We start from the raw sequence: 19607 nt of genomic DNA, 5'->3' as shown, positions 1-19607 counted from the left end.
GCTTTGTGGTTTGGACAAGAAGATTTTCAAAGTTTTTCCCTATATAAGTCTATGTAAACCATATGACCCCCGGGTGGGGCCATATTTGACCCTAGGGGTATAATTTGAACGATCTTTAGTAGAAGCCCACTAGATTGATGTCACATACAAATATCAAAGCCTAGGCCCTATGGTTTTGGACAAGAGGTTTTTCAAAGTTTTTCCCCTATATAAGTTTTATATAAACCATGTGCCCCCAGGGCGGGGCCATTTTTGACCCAGAGAAATATTTGAATCATCTTGGTAGAGGACATTTAGATAATGCTTCATACCAAATATCAAAGCCCTAGGCTCTGTGGTTTGGACAAGAAGGTTTCAAAGTTTTTCCCTATATAAATCTATTTTAAATTATAGAAATAAACAAAGGGCCAAAAACTCACTCATAAATTGTTGAACCGTCTGATTTTCGGGGGACACAACTAGGGTACCAAAAACATCATTCGGGACAAAGTTTGGTCAAAATCCCCCAGTAGTTTCTGAGGAGATGCGATAACGAGAATTGTTAAAAGGCGGACGGAAAGACGGAAAATGAGGCGGAGGACCAAGGGGCGCAGAGTGATTTTAATAGCCCACCATCTGATGATGGGCTAAAAATACCCCCTCCCCCCCAAAAAAACTAGTTTTATGGTCTATAAATTGTTAAATTTTATGTTAATAAAACACAATAAACAGTCTTCAGTGTCACATTGTTTATTCCAAATTATCCAATATCAATTTCATGCCCTCGAGCAGGAGATGTGTTGATTAAGCCATTGATCTCTCTCCCGCTTTGCACAACTTGGATTATAATTGTGAACGGTTAATTGATTATTGACTGTTAAAGATACCATCATTAAATATGTGTGAAAGCATATGCGTGGTGACGATCTTAAAGTTTTGTCTCCTGTATACATCCTGGAAGGCTCACATAAAGATGACATAGCTTATTATTGATGTGAATTCAGAACGAGGCTCAACATTGGGCGGATGACAGTCACTTAATTTCGGGAGTTTTTAAACTTAAATTAAACGCATTTTATCATCGTAATTGGTTTCCTATTAGTGTTTTATTTAAATTAGAATTAAAACCGTGTTGGATAAGATCGGGAACTCAGGTAAGACATTATAATTTTTCAGTTATCCCCTTTTTTATTTACATCACGGATCGACGATTGATTCTAGCAATTATTGATTACTTTGTTTTATTTTGTTTATGGTCATGTAGATTTTGTCTCGGTCGGAATGACTTATCGTCAGCCTGAATGGTCTGTTAACATCTGAATTGATTTTAACATGACAATCTTTCTTAATTTTCGAATACTTGAAGGAATTATAAATTCAGGGAATTCCACCCATGTGGTGAGGTGGTTATTTTTATCTCGAACTATCATCGATTCCTCGGGATGGAATTGAGGGTTAAATACTAATTATCGGTTTTTGCAGTGATATTGGTCATTGTATTTCGATTGATCAACAACTTTATTTTTATATTTTTTCCCTCTTAGGGACAATGGCCGAGGGCTCGGGAACTGAGTCAACAAATTTGGCAGTGATCCAGGGCGGAAGCGCAGATGGAAAAGCGCATGCGCAATGCAGCACAACCGATAATAACAAACCAGATAATTTCCTTAAACAAGAGGGCCATGATGGTCCTATATTGCTCACCAGAGTTGATCTGGCCTACTGACCTAGTTTTTGACCCCACATGACCCAGTTTCAAATCTGACCTAGAGATAATCAAGACAAACATTCTGACCAAGTTTCATAAAGACTGGGTCACAACTGTGACCTCTAGAGTGTTCACAAGCTTTTCCTTTGATTTGACCAGGTGACCTAGTTTTTAACCCTACATGACCCAGTTTCGAACTTGACCTAGAAATCATCAAAACAAACATTCTGATAAAGTTTCATCAAGATTGAATCACAACTGTTGCCTTTAGAGTGTTCACAAACTTTTCCCTTGATTTGACCAGGTGACCTAGTTTTTGACCCAACATGACCCAGATTCAAATTTGATATAGAGATCATCAAGACAAATATTCTGACCAAGTTTCATAAAGATTGAGTCACAACTGAGACCTCTAGAGTGTTCACAAGCTTTTCCTTTGATCTGGCCTCCTGACCTAGTTTCTGACCCCACATAACCCAGTTTCGAACTTGACCTAGACATCATAACGACAAACATTCTGACCAAGTTCCATAAAGATTGGGTCACAACTGTGGCCTATAGTGTTCACAAGCTTTTCCTTTGATCTGGCCTACTGACCTAGTTTTTGACCCCACATGACCCAGTTTCAAAACTGACCTAGAAATCATCAAGGCAAACATTCTGACAAATTTCATAAATATTGGATCACAATTGTGGCCTCTAGAGTGTTCACAAGCTTTTCCTTTGATCTGGCGTACTGACCTAGTTTTTGACCCTACATGACCCAGATTCGAACTTGACCTAGAGATCATTAAGACAAACATTCTGACCAAGTTTCATAAAGACTGAGTCATAACTGTGGCCTCTTGAGTGTTCACAAGCTTTTTCTGATCTGGCTTACTGATCTAGTTTTTGACCCCACATAACCAAGATTCGAACTTGACCTAGAAATCATCAAGGTAAGCATTCTGACCAAGTTTCATAAAGATAGGGTCATAAATGTGGCCTCAAGAGTGTTAACAAGATTTTCCATTGATTTGACCAGGTGACCTAGTTTTTAACCCCATATGACCCAGTTTTGAAGTTTTCATAGGAATCATCAAGATAAATAATCTGACCAAGTTTCACGAAGATAGGGTCATAAATGTGGCCTCTAGGGTGTTTTACAAGCTTTTCCTTAGGGAGAGAGTTTTAAAAAAAGCTTATAGCTTACTACTCAATCCTATATGTTTGTACATTTAACAATTTACTGTAGCAGATATAATTATGTCAATAAAATACTGTTTAAACCAAGTTTCATAAAGTGTGTGTGTGTGTGTTCGGGTTTAACTTCTTTTTCAACAGTTTTTCAGTCATATAAACGACGGTGTCTACTTGTAGCAGTGAGCACAAGGCCCAACTTTATAGTGCTGCCTCACTGGAATATCACGCCGTAGACACGTGATATGATACCCCACCCAGTCACATTATACTGACACCGGGCTGACCAGTCCTAGCACTACCCTCTTAATGCTGAGCGCCAAGCGAGGAAGCTACTAGTACCATTTTTTACGTCTTTGGTATGACGCGGCCGGGGATCGAACCCACAACCTCCCGCACTCGAAGCGGACGCTCTACCACTAGGCTACCGAGGCGGTTTCATAAAGATTGGGTCACAAATGTGGCCTCTAGAGTGTTCACAAGGCAAATGTTGACGGACGATGCACGCAGACGGACGCCAGACAATGACTGGTCACAATAGCTCACCTTGAGCACTTTGTGCTCTGGTGAGCTAAAAAGGAGAGAAAATTCTTTCAACATTCGAATGGGCTATCAAAGGGTATGAACAACAAAACACCCAATTTCAACAAATGAAGAAAATTGTTCAACAACTGCATAAAGAAACTTCCAAAAGGAAATCTATCGATGACGAAAGCTTGAACAATAAAAACAAGTGAATGAAGTATTGCCATGCAATACAAAGTCCCCTACTGGAAGGCACCTTATTTTCTCTACTGCAGTATAACATAATGAACTGATATCTGTCAATGATGTATAAACAATATTGTACTACATATACAATATGTTATAACAACACACTTGGATTAAAATGTGCATATATAAAAACCCACAGTTGTTTTCATATTGAATTTTTTTGGCTGATTATAAAAATGTTATCATGTAAGTTATTTATAGTAACAACAAAGGGAAATTAATCTTTATAAAAAAAAAAAAAAAAAAAAAAATCTATATAATATAAGTCCTAAAGAAACTCTTTACCAGGTAGAGATAGGTCAAAATACACCTAAAAGTTGGATGTAACATGCATGCTGTACCACAGAAAAGTGGTCTCGATTTTTCTCTACCGCCAGTAATAAAAAAGTTACAATAAAATCTATTTATAGTAAAAACAAAGGGACGTAATTCTAAAAACAAGAGCTGTCTCCATAGGATGACATATGCCCCCGATGGCACTTTGAATGAGTAGTTATGGCCGATGTTACAGTTTAGGACCTTTGACCTATGGAGCTGGGTCTTGCGCGCGACACGTCGTCTTACTGTGCCACACATTCATGCGTAGTTATTTTAAAATCCATGCATGAATGACAAAGATATGGACCGGACACGCCCATCAATGCACTATCATGAAAAATGACCTTTAACGTCTAAGTGTGACCTTGACCTTTGCGCTACGGACCTGGGTCTTGCGCGCGACACGTCGTCTTACTGTGGTACACATTCATGCCAAGTTATTTGAAAATCCATCCATGGTTGACAAAGATATGGACCGGACACGCCCATCAATGCACTCTCCTTTAATGTCTAAGTGTGACCTTGACCTTTGAGCTACGGACCTGGGTCTTGCGCGCGACACGTCGTCTTACTGTGGTACATATTCATGCCAAGTTATTTGAAAATCCATCCATCGATGACAAAGATATGGACCGGACACGCCCATCAATGCACTATCCTTTAATGTCTAAGTGTGACCTTGACCTTTGAGCTACGGACCTGGGTCTTGCGCATGACACGTCGTCTTACTGTGGTACACATTCATGCCAAGTTATTTGAAAATCCATCCATCGATGACAAAGATATGGACCGGACGAGGCCATCAATGCACTCTCCTTTAATGTCTAAGTTTGACCTTGACCTTTGAGCTACGGACCTGGGTCTTGCGCGCGACACGTCGTCTTACTGTGGTACACATTCATGCCAAGTTATTTGAAAATCCATCCATCGATGACAAAGATATGGACCGGACACGAAAATTGCGGACAGACTGACAGACTGACAGACCGACAGACTGACAGACGGTTCAAAAACTATATGCCTCCCTTCGGGGGCATAACAAGGGTGCCTCATGGTGGTGAACATTTTGTCCAAGTTACATCAAAATCCCTCCATGCATGAAGAAGAAATGTTCCGTACAAAGTCATTCTTGAATTTGACCTTTGACCTCTAAATATGACCTTGACCTTAGACCTAGGGACCTGGTTCTTGCGCATGACATGTTGTCTCATCCAGGGGAATATTTGTGCCAACTGATATCTAAATCCTGCTTTGCATGACAAAGTTATAGACCGGACAGGAAAAAAATCCTCTTGACCTTTGATCTCAAAGTGTGACCTTGACCTTTAAGCTAGGGTACTGGGTTTTGTGCATGACACGTCGTCTCATCATGGGGAACATTTATGCCAAGTAATATTGTAATCCCCTTTATGGATGACAGAGTTCTGGATCGGACAGGAAAAAACCTTATTGACCTTTGACCTCCAATTGTGACCTTGACCTTTGAGCTAAGGGTCTGGGCTTTGCGCATGACATGTTGTCTCATCATGGGGAACATTTGTGCCAAGTAATATTAAAATCCCTTCATGGATGGCAGAGTTATGGACGGGACAGGAAAAAAACTCTGTTGACCTTTGACCCCCAATTGTGACCTTGACCTTTGAGCTAGGGGTCCGGGATCTGCGCATGACACGTCGTCTCATCATGGGGAACACTTGTGCTAAGTGATATTAAAATCCCTTAATGAATGTCAGAGTTATGGACCGGACACAAAACAGACCCTGTTCATGCTATGTTCACATTTGACTGCTAAGTGTGACCTGTGACCTTGACCTTTGAGCTAGGGGTCTGAAAGTTGTGCATGACACATCGTCTTATTATGAGGTACATTTGTGCCAAGTAATATTAAAATCCTTTCATGGATGGGAGAGTTATGGACCGGATAGGAAAAAAGCCCTGTTGACCTTTGACCTCCAATTGTGACCTTGACCTTTGAGCTAGGGGTCCGGGATTCATGCATGACACGTCACCTCATCATGGGGAACATTTGTGCCAAGTAATACTAAAATCTCTTCATGGATGGGAGAGTTATGGACCGAACAGGAAAAAAGCCCTGTTGACCTTTGACCTCCAATTGTGACCTTGACCTTTGAGCTAGGGGTCCGGGATTCACGCATGACACGTCACCTCATCATGGGGAACATTTGTGCCAAGTAATACTAAAATCCCTTCAAGGATGGGAGAGTTGTGGACCAGACAGGAAAAAAGCCCTGTTGACCTTTGACCTCCAATTGTGACCTTGACCTTTGAGCTAGGGGTCCGGGTTTTGCGCATGACACGTCGTCTCATCATGGGGAACATTTGTGCCAAGTAATATTAAAATCCCTTCATGGATGACAGAGTTATGGACCGAACACGAAATTGCGGACGGACGGACGGAAGGACAGACGGACGGACGGAATGACAGAAAAGTGCATTCCTATAGTTCCCGAAACTGGTTTTCAACCAGTAGGGGACTAATAAACAAGCTAGGATAACACATGATTCCAGTGACAATGATTCAGAGGAAGTCTAATCCAATGCTGATCCTTTTAATCACATTGACGACCTTCTAACCAATGATAATACAAGCTCTTCTAAAAACAATACAGATGAAGATTGTGACATTCTAGCTGATGTTAACATTCTTTGAAACAGAACAAAAGTGCGGCGAAGCTCTGGACGAGAAAACAGCTTCTGCCGTTAATTCAGTGCTGAGGGGGTCACACAATAAAGATAAATTCAAAATAATTTTGGACAAGAACAAACGACCAGCAAATGTTGAAAATCTCTAAATCCCTAAAATTGACACTTTCTTATGGGAACAGCTCAAGAACACTACTAAGAGCATTGACGCTAGCCGACAACGTATGACTGGGAATGCAAACCAGCCGCTTGTCCCAGTGGTAAAAGCTTTGAGCCATCTGGGCAATAACCCTACACCAAACAGAGAAACTCTGATTCAACATATTGGTGACGCATTCAAAATTCTGGCTTCCCAAATCACACACATCAATGGTCAAAGACCGGACACCATCAAACAAGAATTAATTCCGCAATTCAAAACCATGTGCACAGAAGACCACCCCATATCGGCGAATAACCTATTTGGAGAAAACTTGCCGAACATCTAAAACAACTTGATCATGGAAAGGGACTGAAACTGACAAACAGATCTAAAGCAACGACTTCTTTTTTAGGCAAGCACCCGGGGGAGAAGCATCCAAACAGTGGTTACCACCCCCACAACAGATCATACAACAGCCAGTTCCACAACAACAACCAGTCGAACACCAATCACTACAGACAGACAAAATCGAAAGGGAAATTCAACAATTTCGCAAAGAAATCCTTCAAAAACAATCTGGAAAAGAAACAGTTCTAAGTCACATGGTAAGTACCGGAAATTATACTTACACTCTTACAAATACTAACCCTAGACTATATCTAGATAAACGGAAAAATATAACTAATGACAGATGGATTTTGAAAACTGTAGCTGGTTATAAAATTGAATTAGCTCAAAAACCAGTCCAACAAACAAAACCCAAACCGTTCACTTTTACAGACTCAGAAACTGCAGAGGTAAATAAAGAACTTCAACGTTTCATAGAGTGCAAAATAGTAGAACACTAGGTTTCCAATTATTCTGAGTCGGATGAATTTATGAGCAACATTTTCTTCCGGGTAAAGAAAAACAATAAACTTCGGATTATCCTGAATCTAAAACAATTTAATGAACATAATATTATGGCACATATTCATTTCAAAATGGAAACACTCCAACAGGCAATCAGTTTAATCACCAAAGACTGCTTTTTTGGATCTGTCGACTTATCAGAGGCTTATTATTCAGTTCCCATTGCCTGGGAGGTCAGGAAATATTTTCGGTTTTTCTTCAAAGGAGCAAAATTTCAATTTACTTGCCTAGTCATGGGGTTGGCATCAGCTCCTTGGGTATTTACAAAAATCCTTAAACCAGTTTTGCGAGTTTACGGGGAAAAGGATTTCTCAGCACAATCTATATTGATGATTCTTTTCTTCTGGGTCAAACATATAAAAAATGTGAAGAAAATATCATTTCCACTGTCAGATTTTTAGATGACCAGGGCCTAACCATCATTAAAATCGGTCTTGGTGCCAACTCAACAAATAACATTTGTGGGTTTCATACTTTGCTCAGTATCTATGACTGTCAAACTCACACCATAAATAAAATTACCAAAATCAGAACTTTATGCAGGGATATTCTCAAGGCCCGTTTTGTAACAATAAGATTTGCGAAACTAATTGGTATGCTCGTAGCAAGTGAACCAGGAGTTCAGTATGTTCTGTTGTTTTACAAACCTTTAGAGAAAATCAAAATGGCAAACAAACTGGAAACGGGGAAAATACGATGCTTTCACGAAAATTCCATCTGACATCAGATTAAGCATTCAGTGGTGGCTAGATAATCTGGATACAAGCTTCAAGCCCATACAAATTCCTGACCCACAAATCACTATGACAACAGATAGTTCTTTACGAGGATGGGGGGCACAAATGAAGGAATTTTTACTAGTGGGGTCTGGTCAGTGGAGGAACAGGACTTGCACATTAACATTTTGGAACTAAAAGCTTGCAAATTGGGGTTAATGAGTTTATGTAAAGACAAATCCAACATTCATATTAGGATTTTGTCAGACAATACTACAGCTTGTGCTTACTTAACAAAGTTTGGGGGACGAAAGAGAGAACTAGATGAACTGGAAAAAAAGATATTTGGTTATGGTGCATAACTAGGAACATTCATTTATCAACAGCTCACATCACTACTGGATGCACATACCATTAAACATGGTTTAAAACCCTGTAAAATATCCATTAAAATAGGAAAAACCGTTAATTAACCCAATTAATTCTTGCATCACTTTATTTAACAGGTTTCACAATATTAATGGGCTACATGTTAAAATACCATTAAAACACCCATTTTTAACCATGAATCATGTCATTAAAAATTTAGTTTGGTAGCTAAAATAGTTAATGGCTTTGAAAAAATAGTGAAATTCTGTATTTTTTTAATTTAACAGGATTATTTATGGCCCTTAAATTTGATTTAATATTCATTAAATGTTCAGGTTGTGTACGCTTTCATTTAAGAGTAAACTTAATGGCCCTTAACAGCAATGTAATGCCCATTAAATCCTAAATTCTGTAAAATGTGATTCGTATATATTTTCTTTTTGGTTTTTGGCTTGCTCTCCTATTGAATGCTTATAATTCCAGTCTCATATTGTTCTAAAATGGACTTTAATCACAATAAATACATACTACGCACACATCGTCTATAATATATCATGATGTTATATTTAGTTGCATTGAAGTTATTTCCCCTTGATGCAGTTACGCCATTTTTTTCTCAAATGTTTGGCAAATTTTGTTCCTACAAAAATCGGATTTATTTCAATGAAAGTCGGATGGAAACGTATTAATTTATTTGATAACATCAATCTACAATATTTTGGTAAGGGTAAATACATATTGATGCATGTCACTTTTTCTGTTCTTTGTTTTTCTTGTCCAAATAAACAGCATTTGTATAAGAAAATGGGTGGGGTAAGGAATTTACATTATAAAATGTGTTCAGACTAGTTTAGATTTTCAAATTCTTGAGTAGAAACTAAGGTTTATAGAGAAGTGAACAGTACACATAATTGTGAAGATTTACAGTCTGATTTAAATTCATTTGGGGCATGGGCAGATCAATCGCTTCTTTGTTTCGATGAATCAAAGAGTGTGGTACGCTTAATTGGAGATGGGAGAAGCTACTTGTGATGCAATCCCTCAAACATTTGCTCTTAGCTGTAAAGTGCATGCATGTGAGCACAAAATACTGAAGTAGAGCTAAATTGTGATTGCCCATTGTGCGCTGACATTGTCATCAACAGTTGCTTTTTTAATACACCTGATGCCTAATGTCTGTACCAATAAAAACTTGGTCAGAATGTTTGTCAATATTATAATGTTGAATAGTTAAAACTACCCACATGGTCACTTAATCTATTAAACCGGTACCTGTAAACCCTTCTCAGTACAACTCAATACAATACAATATCCATTTATTTTCTCGTTTCATATGAACATATGACAGAATAAGGATACAATATAACAAATGTTTGTACGAGACTGTTACATCAACTTACATGTGTTTACATTACAAAATAATAAGAGAAAAAAGAAGAAACAAATATTCTTCTAGCATTTTACAAAACAGTACATATGTATAGATACTATTACATGTGTAGTAATACGTAGTTTAAATCAATACAGCAAATATTAATTATGAAGTTGATTATCTTAAGATGTCTAATTCTGAAGGCAAATTTTCATGGCCCTTAATTTGATATACAATTAAAATATTATAAACCTATTAAAATTGAATCGGACATATTTAATGCGACCATTAATCAATTTTTTGATAATTAACGGCCATTAACAGAGTATTAAAAAAATTAATGGCCCCATTAGTTCTTACTAATTAATGGGGAATTAAGGGGTAATTTTTTAATGGCACATTAATTTCATGCCAATTAAAATTTTTCATGGAGTTTTAAGGAGCATGTTAACTTATTTTAATGGTTTATTTTAAGCAGCTTTTCATGGCCATCAAAGGCATTTTTAATGTATGGCATTAAAACTATGGTCATGAAAATCCCATTAAATAGTAAGAAGTAATGGGTGAATTTTAATGGTGACCTGTTAAAACTCTGTTAAAAACCTTTGAAAAAATTAAGGCCAATTTCATGACCCGTTTAATGGCATGTGCATCCAGTAGTGCATTCCGGGGGTCAATAATACACGAGCTTATTTGCTGTCCTGTCAGTTCAATGATGACCTTGAATGGTATTTAGATGCAAATATTTTCCGAAAAATAGAGGAAATTTTTGGAAGGACTGACATTGACTTATTTGCTTCAAGGCTGAATGCCAAGAAACATAAATATGTATCTTATTTACCAGAAGCGGGTGCAATAGCAGTTGATGCATTTTCCATCTCTTGGAAAACAGATTTTTTATACATATTTCCTCCTTTCAGCCTCATTCCACGTATACTATAAAAGATACATTTGGAACATGCAGAAGCAATTCTGGTGGCACCCATTTGGCCTACGCAGAACTGGTAGCCGAAACTCCTACAAATGCTGACACAGGACTGGCTGGGACTCCCAATGACGCAGAACATCCTGCGATTGGAACACAACCTATCGGCACGCCATCCGCTACACAAACTTCGGCTTGGTGCTTTTTGCATATCCGGCAAGCACTTTACTCCCAAGGGTTATCAAGTGATTCGGTTGAGGTAATTATTGCCTCATAGTGCCAATCAATACCGAAAACTTATTCCACATACTTGCCGAAATGGTTCAGATTCTGTGAAAATCATTCAATTGATTCATTAAAACCATCTACAGCAAACTTTATTACATTTCTAACAAGTTTGTACAAAGAAACAAAGTGTTATTCAACTATAGGTACCGCCAGATCGGCTGTGAATCAATTATTACACATATGTACAAACAAAGACTTCAGTGTTTCCAAAATAGTGAATAGATTCATGAAAGGAATTTATGAACTTAGGCCTCAGTTGCCTAAATACAATAACATTTGGGATGTAAATATTGTGCTAAATTACTTTAGAAACTTACCTTTACAACTTCCTATATCTACCCTAGTGAGGAAACTGTGTGTATTATTTTTACTTCTGACGGCACAAAGGTGCTAAACCTTACATTTGATATGTTTAAAAGATGTTACTTTTTTGTCTGGGTTCATGGTAATTTGCTACAAATCATGTTTTAAAGCAAACACAACCGGTCAAGTTTCCTTTAAATTTTCAAGGGGTTCAAGAGTTACAGAGCGGACACGAAATTGCTAACGGACAGACGGACACCAGCGTCATAACAGAATACGTCCCTTCTGGTGTATAATAACCCAAGTATAACACCTTGGTGACCTTGACCTTATGTATAATGGGCCCAGACCCTAGCCATACTTTGTTTTGTATGTTGGACAATGTTTATGTGAAGTTACAGTAAGATATAAGCAATAGTAACAAAGATATGACAAAAAAACAAAGGTTGCCGAAAAACTCTAACCTTAAAAATAACCTAAGTATAACACCTTGGTGACCTTGACCTTGGGTATAATGGGCCCAGCCCCTGCACATACTTTGTTTGCATGCTGAACAATGTTAATGTGAAGTTACAGTAAGAAATAAGCAACAGTAACGAAGAAAAACAAAGGTTGCCGAAAAACTTTAACCAAGAAAGCTCACGCCGATGCAGGGGCGAGTAGAATAGCACCCCTAATTCTTCGAATAGTGGACACTAGTTTCAGATCGTTTTCATTTCTATATGCTCGTTTTGAAAATGGGACATGTTATGGTATGACATTGTCCATCCTTTCATCTGTAAATCTATGAATATTTTCCATTTCCAGACTCTAAGTAAGAAGGTATAACAGTTGCACATATCAAACTTTACAGGATGAATTAGTACCACTTAAGAGTATCCTTATTGATTTTGGGGTCAATAGGCCAAATGTGAAGGTCACAGTGATCTGGAGACTGAAAATGGTTTCCAAACTCCAAGTTATAAAGTATAATAGCTATGGCTTTCAAACTTTATACAATGACTAAGTAGCACTAGAGGAAAAACCCTACTAGAGGAAGAACCCTACCAATTCTGGTATCAGTCACCTTTAAGATCATTGTTATAGGGATTTCATTTCTGGTATGTTTTCATTTTAGGCTCTATGTCACCACATAACCCCTCCGTCCCAATATATATATATATATATATATATATATATATATTTTTTTTTTTTTACATTCAGCTCCTGACATTGTATCTTAGTATACCTAATCCACATCCTGCATACCCTGTCCCCACATACCCACCCTCTCCAGCCCTGTATTTTTATGCTTTCAGTTAAGTTTCTCAATATCCTGGTATCCCTCATCCACATTCTACACCCCTACACATACCCACTACCCCCACCTCCCAGCATCTGTCAAATCACTTGATCTTTCACTATTCTGGTTTTAATGAGAGACAGCAAGAATACATGTTGTTATAAAAGAGGTTGTTGTTTTTTCTTTGATAAAAAGAGAGAGGGAACATAATAAAATATTCTATGCTGAAATTAACCGCATTTGATATTTCATTAAATATTACAAATAGACCCGGAAATGTATCAAAATTACAAGATTTACTCTTTGTGAAAAACAAGAAGTTCAAAGCTTTCTTTTTTAAGTATATTAAAAGGTCTTGAAAAATGAGTGGTCATATAACTAAATCCCTGAAACAATGGAATTGCATGCTAACAATACCTGTCTAAACAGAATTATTTGGAGGTCGCATAACGAGCAGAGAATGTTAAAGCAGAATAGTTGTTTCTAACCTGTGAATGAATAAGTATTAATCCTACCTCATGAAAGAATGCTGACATGAAGAAAACAGCAATAGAAGCATTCAGTCTAGAATATCCTCGTCTTACCAATGGTTTATATAAATGTCTGAAATTTGTTATTGAATAACATTACATCTCATGCAAGTTTGATATACAAGTGAAAATTTGTCACATTCATAACATAACATTACAAATGAACAACTTCATATAAGATGATAATCATATTCAGTAAGTCATCCAATATGAAACAAGTGAATGAAGTTTTGCTGTGCAATACAAACTCCTCTTCTGGAAGGTGTCTATAATTACCTTAATTGCAATATAAAGTAATGTTCTGATATCTGTCAATGATATATACAATATTGTGCTATATCTTTTTTAGGTTTGGTTTAACGTCGCACAGACAATTGTAGGTCATATGGCGACTTTCAAGCTTTGATGGTGGGGGAAGACCCCAGGTGCCGCTCCGTGCATCATTTCACCTGGGTAGAAAGGACCTTCCGTAAGCCAGCTCGATGCCCCGAGTGAGGCTCGAACCGATATCAATGAGGGGCAAGTGATTTAAAGTCAGTGTCCTTAACCACTCGTCCATGGAGGCCCCCCAATATTGTGCAATATACAATATGTTAAAACATGTTTGGATTAAAATTTGCATAATATATAAAAATCTACAGTCATTGACTGCTTACAAATTCTATAAATATAAAAGTATTTCTAATAACATTTCGTTTTTAAACTGGTGTGTTCAAGTGAGAAAGAAAGTAATAAAATACTTTATCATATTAAAGGGAAGTAATCCTGAAGAAAATACACCAACATATGTTTTAACTGGGTCCATTATGGCTCATGAACTTGTTATGTTGAATAGTTACACAAAGTTATTTAAATATACTGTGGCCTTTAGACCTTGCTCCTGATCAAGTTTGATGAATATGCATTAAGCAGTTCATTAAAAGTTACTTAAAGGGTAACCTTACTTTTTTTACTGTGGCAGTCCTAAAAGCAGCCAAGCAAAATCATTTGAATCAATGTGAGAGAGGTCCATACATACAGACCAAGTTTGGTAAAATCCATCAAGAAGTTGTTTAAAGGTCTCATGTCCTCCTATACTGCTAGGGTAAAGGGCACTGCTTTGTTAAAGTGGACTGGCAAATGTATAAGTATTTAGAGTGGGAAGTAGGAAGATAGAAGGGGAACATTTCAACAGTACAATATCTGCAGAAAATAGTTTGTTTTTGGTATAAAGTGAATAGGAATTACCAATGGTATATGCTTCCATATGTCTTTAACTATTAAGGCAGTTTTCAGAAAGAAAGGGAACATTTCAACAATACAATATCTGCAGGAGAAAGTGGTGATCTATGCTACCACATGTCTTTAACTCTAATCTAACAATAGCTCCGCCAAGTGGGACAATATTCACCCAAAGGGTTACATCAGAGGAGGACAGAAGCAAAATGGGTGTGTGTGTGCAGTGGTGGTGACAGGATACTTAAGGGCAAGAAACTAAATGAAATTATTTTTCTTTTTCCTAAATTTTTTTTTATTCTCTGTATACATATGATGGGCAGATTTGACCTTGACCTATCAACCTGGTTCGTCTAATCTCTACCTACCTACATACTAAGTTTGAAGTTAATAACTTGAATGGTTAATAAGTTATTCTCCGGACACGAAATATAACAAACCGGATTGAGCTTTGAGCTCAATTTGTGACCTTGACCTTTGACCTACAGAGCCAGTTCAAGCGTTCTGCACATTGTCTCATCACCATCTATCTATATGCCAAGTGTAAAGACAATATCTTTCATGGTTATAAAGTTATGCTCCAGACATGAATTATGGCTGACGGACTGATTGATGGACGGACACACATGCCATCACATAATATATCCGCAGTGAAGTTGTTTCCCCTTTAAAATCTAAAGATAGAAATGACTATTCACTGGCAGCCCCTAAAATCAGTCAAGCAGAACCATTTGAACTAATAGGATGCTACATACAAAGTTTGGTGATGATACATCAAGCATTTCATTTCATTTAAAGGATTTTTCTATTTATAGCTCTGGTAACCCCTAAAAGCAGTCAAGTAAAACCATTTGAACAAATCTGAGAGAGGACCTTACAAGGATACTACAGACCAAGTCTAGTGATGATCCATCAAGCGGTTCTTGAGAAGAAATTGTTTAAAGGTTTAAAAGCTAATGCTAGACGACGGACACAGGCCCATCATAATAGCTCACCCTGAACCTCTGGTTCAGGTGAGCTAAAAGACCTAAAATATTTCACAGACTGGACAGGAAAAGATCAATGCTGACATCTGACTTCCAAAATGTGACCTTGACCTTTGCGCTAGGGATCTGAAATTGTGCTTTACACATCATCTCATTATGGGGAACATTCATGCCAAGTCATAGTAAAATCCTTTTGATGGATAACAGAGTTATGGAACAAACAGGTAAAAAAAATGTATATACCTTTGACCTCCCATTGTGACCTTAACCTTTGAGCTAGGGGTCTGGGTGTTGCACATGTTATGATGTCGCATTAAGGGAACATTTGTGCCCAGTAATATTAAAATCCCTTGATTGATGATGGAGTTATGGACCGGACATGAAAAAAAATCACTGACCTTTGAACATCAAAGTGTGACCTTGACCTTTGAGCTAGTGGTCTGGGTATTAAGCAAGACAAGCCAGCTCTTACCTGGAACATTTGTGTCCAGTAACATCAAAATCCCTCGACTGACAGAGTTAAGGACCAGACAGGGAAAAAAACATGGTGACCTTTGCCTTCAGAGTGTGACCATGACCTTTGAGCTAGGGGTCTGGATTTTGTGCATGACAAGTTGTCTCACTATGGGGAACATTTATGCCACTAGGTATCAAAATCCTTTCATGGATGACAAAGTTATGGACCAGACAGGAAAAAAACTTGACCTTTGACCTAAGTGTGACCTTAACTTCATCTTTTTATGGGGAACATTTGTGCCATATTGTAATCCCTCAGTGGAATGCATAGCTCTGGACTGGACATGAAACAGATCCTGTTAATCTTCTTCTTCGTACGCAATAGCGATATTGCATAGCGCTGTGGTTCGTTAAGAGAGTGCCAATGGCCCAGCACCTCGGTCTTCAACTCTCTAGGTTTCTGTTGGGGTTACCTCACCCTTAGTTCCAAGTTCATACCCTACCCTGGGAACACAGGGGCTATTTGTCCCATAGCTGGAGATCTGTTCATAGGCATCAGGGCGTGTCCATACATCTGTGGGCCTAGCAGGCCACATGTCTAGGGGCAGACCTCCGAGTTCCCTGCAGTTCTGCCTCAGGCTGCAAGGTGCTCAGTTACCATGTGGCGTCATCTGGGAGGCACTGCAAAGTCTTGTCTGCAGTGAGGCTATGTACTGGCAGGGAAGACTTTTTCAGGCACTTATTCACCAGAAGGCTAGCCAGCGGCAGAGGCTGAAAGCGGAAGGTTACAAGCACACAACACACAGCACACCACACTTGACGCATCAACAGACCAATGCCACACAGATTCTGTTAATGCCATGCTAACCATTGCTCTCCATGTGTGACCTTGACCTTTGAGCTAGGGATCTGAAAGTTACGCCAAGTAATATTAAAACCCCTAATGGATTGTTGAGTTACAGACCTGACATAAAAAAGTCCTGCTGACCTTTGACTGCCAAGTGAGAGCTTGAACTTTGAGCCACGGGTCCGGGTTTTACACATGACAAGTTGTCTCATTATGGGGAACATGTATTATGTATTATAAAATGATCTGATATCTGTCAATGATGTATAAACAATATTGTACTATATACACAATATGTTATAACACAACATTTCGATTAAAATTTGCTTATTAAACAGTTACTGATTACTTATAACATATACAAATATAAAAAATATTTAATTTCAATTTTGATTAGCATTTTATTTTGAAATTGGAGGGAAACTAGAAGGTGTTTTTGTCATAAAAACATATGTCTCCCCCCATGTATACCTTTAGCTCTGTCGGCCATTTTGAGCAGCAAAGCGGAACGTGCTGATGATATGCACAACTAGGCTTGGTACTGATCACTCCTGTGAAGTTTCATCAAAATCTGTCCAGCAGTTTGACCTGTGAAAGCCGGACAAGATTTTTCTATTTTTAGCTCTGGTGGCCATTTTGTGCAGCAGAGCGGAACATGCCAGCGATATGCACAACTAGGGTTCATACTGATCACTCCTGTGAAGTTTTGTCAAAATCCAGCCTGCAGATTGACCTGTGAAAGCCAGACAAGATTTTTCTATCTTTACCTCTGGTGGCCATTTTGTACAGCGAAGTGGAACGTGTCGGTGATATGCACAACTAGGCTTGGAACTAATCACTACTGTGAAGTTTCGTCGAAATCCGGCCAGCAATTTGACCTATGAAAGCAGGACAAAATTTTTCTATTTTCAGCTCTTGCGGCCATTTTGGGCAGCAAAGCAGAAGGTGCTGGCGATATGCACAACTAGGCTTGGTACTGATCACTCCAGTGAAGTTTCGTCGAAATCCGGCCAGCAGTTTGACCTGTGAAAGCTGGACAAGCTTAATGCTGACGGACAGACAGACAGCGAAGGCAAAAACAGTATGTCTCCCCAACCTATGGGGGGGAGACTTAAATATGAGAAACAAGAGGGTCATTGACCCTAAAGCGCTCACCTGTGTACAAGGCCTCAAGTGTGTTTGTTTAAGTACAGAGTTAGGTTTCTTCTATGTTAGCCTATATTATATACATGTCACACACATTTTTGAACCTAGGGCAATAATTTGAACAATTACAGTAGAAATTACAAATCCGGTATCACATGCCAAATATCAAGGCTCTAGCTATTATTGATTTTCAAAGTTTCTTATATAAAAGCCTATAGTAAGTACATGTCAGACACTGGGTGTGGCCATTTTTTTTACCTTAGGGCAATAATTTGGACAAATATGGTAGAGAGTCAAACCCCTATATCACATGCCAAATATCAAAGTTCTAGAGAAAAGGATTTTTAAAGTCTGAAAACCTATTTTGAGCTAAAAAGACCCGTATGTGCAATGAATCGGAACCATCGAACAAATCCCAAAGATCATTTGTGTAAAGTTTCATCAAAATCCATTCAGTGGTTTCGGAGGAGATATTGTTTAAAGAAACTGTTGATGAAAGTGACCATGCCCTCTGGCAGCCATGTTTTTTTACGGATCAGAAAAATTTGAACAATATTTATAGAAGGTCACACAAGAACCATTTGTGTAAAATTATTTCATAATCTGGGTAGCAGTTTCACACAAGAAGATTTTTAAAGTTTCCACTATATACATATCCTTTGCGCACCTGGCCAATTTTTACAGCGATTGCCTGTAGCATATTGAAACGGGTAAAAAATTCCTTGCCTCAAAACCGGGCCAATCTTTATAGCAATTGCCTGCAGCGTTATGAGACGGGTGCCTTTTTTGCAGGTTTAAGGATGTACGAGCGAATTTTTTCCAACGTTAAGAAATTTTTCATACCCTGTGAGCTTGAAGAACATTAGTTTCTAAGACAAACAAGAGCAGAAAAAACATAGGTCACCGAACTCGTTTTAATTTTATAGGGTATTTTCTTCACCCACTGTTTACGCATTTCTGAAATTTTGTAAAATTGAAAAAATGTTGGTACTTTATAAAACATATAATATCCTATTTAATCTTATAGGGATTTCAGGTCTTACAGGTTAATATGAATATATGGTGATGTCAGTATTATATAAGCATAAATGACACTAACAAATCTCTGTAATTTTCACATGTTGACATAATTACCCCACCCACTTTATTTTCAATGGAAAAAAACGTATTTAGATCTACAAAAAAAATTCTGATGTTAAGATTTTCAAAATATTTTGCAGCATTTATGACACACAAAAATGCTTCAAAATGGAAAGAAAAAAAGTTGGGGTCACCGAGCATCTAAGAGATTTATTAAGAAACAAGAGGACCATGATGGTCCTGAATCGCTCACCTGTCCCCACATGAACTGGGTATGACGTCGTTTTTTCTATTATTTGACATAGTGACCTAGTTTTAGAGCTCATGTGAACTAGTTCTGAACTTGACCTAGATATCATCAAGATAAAAATTCTGACCAATTTTCGTGAAGATCCATTGAAAAATATGGCCTCTAG

General features: G+C 38.0%; 1 protein-coding gene across 1 annotated transcript in view; it reads right to left on the bottom strand.

The window, feature by feature from the left end:
* LOC123549120 (diacylglycerol O-acyltransferase 1-like) overlaps positions 1-19607 on the bottom strand; it is a 282902-nt gene that overhangs the window by 28502 nt on the left and 234793 nt on the right. The window contains exon 11 of the mRNA XM_053546772.1: positions 13447-13534. Coding sequence (XP_053402747.1) covers positions 13447-13534 — 88 coding nt within the window. The remainder of the gene's footprint in view (positions 1-13446; positions 13535-19607) is intronic.

This window comes from Mercenaria mercenaria, chromosome 6, assembly GCF_021730395.1.
Source record: "Mercenaria mercenaria strain notata chromosome 6, MADL_Memer_1, whole genome shotgun sequence".
Classification (NCBI taxonomy): Eukaryota; Metazoa; Mollusca; class Bivalvia; order Venerida; family Veneridae; genus Mercenaria; species Mercenaria mercenaria.
The sequence above is the reverse complement of the archived record's forward strand: the minus strand, read 5'-3'. Positions and strand labels throughout refer to the sequence as shown.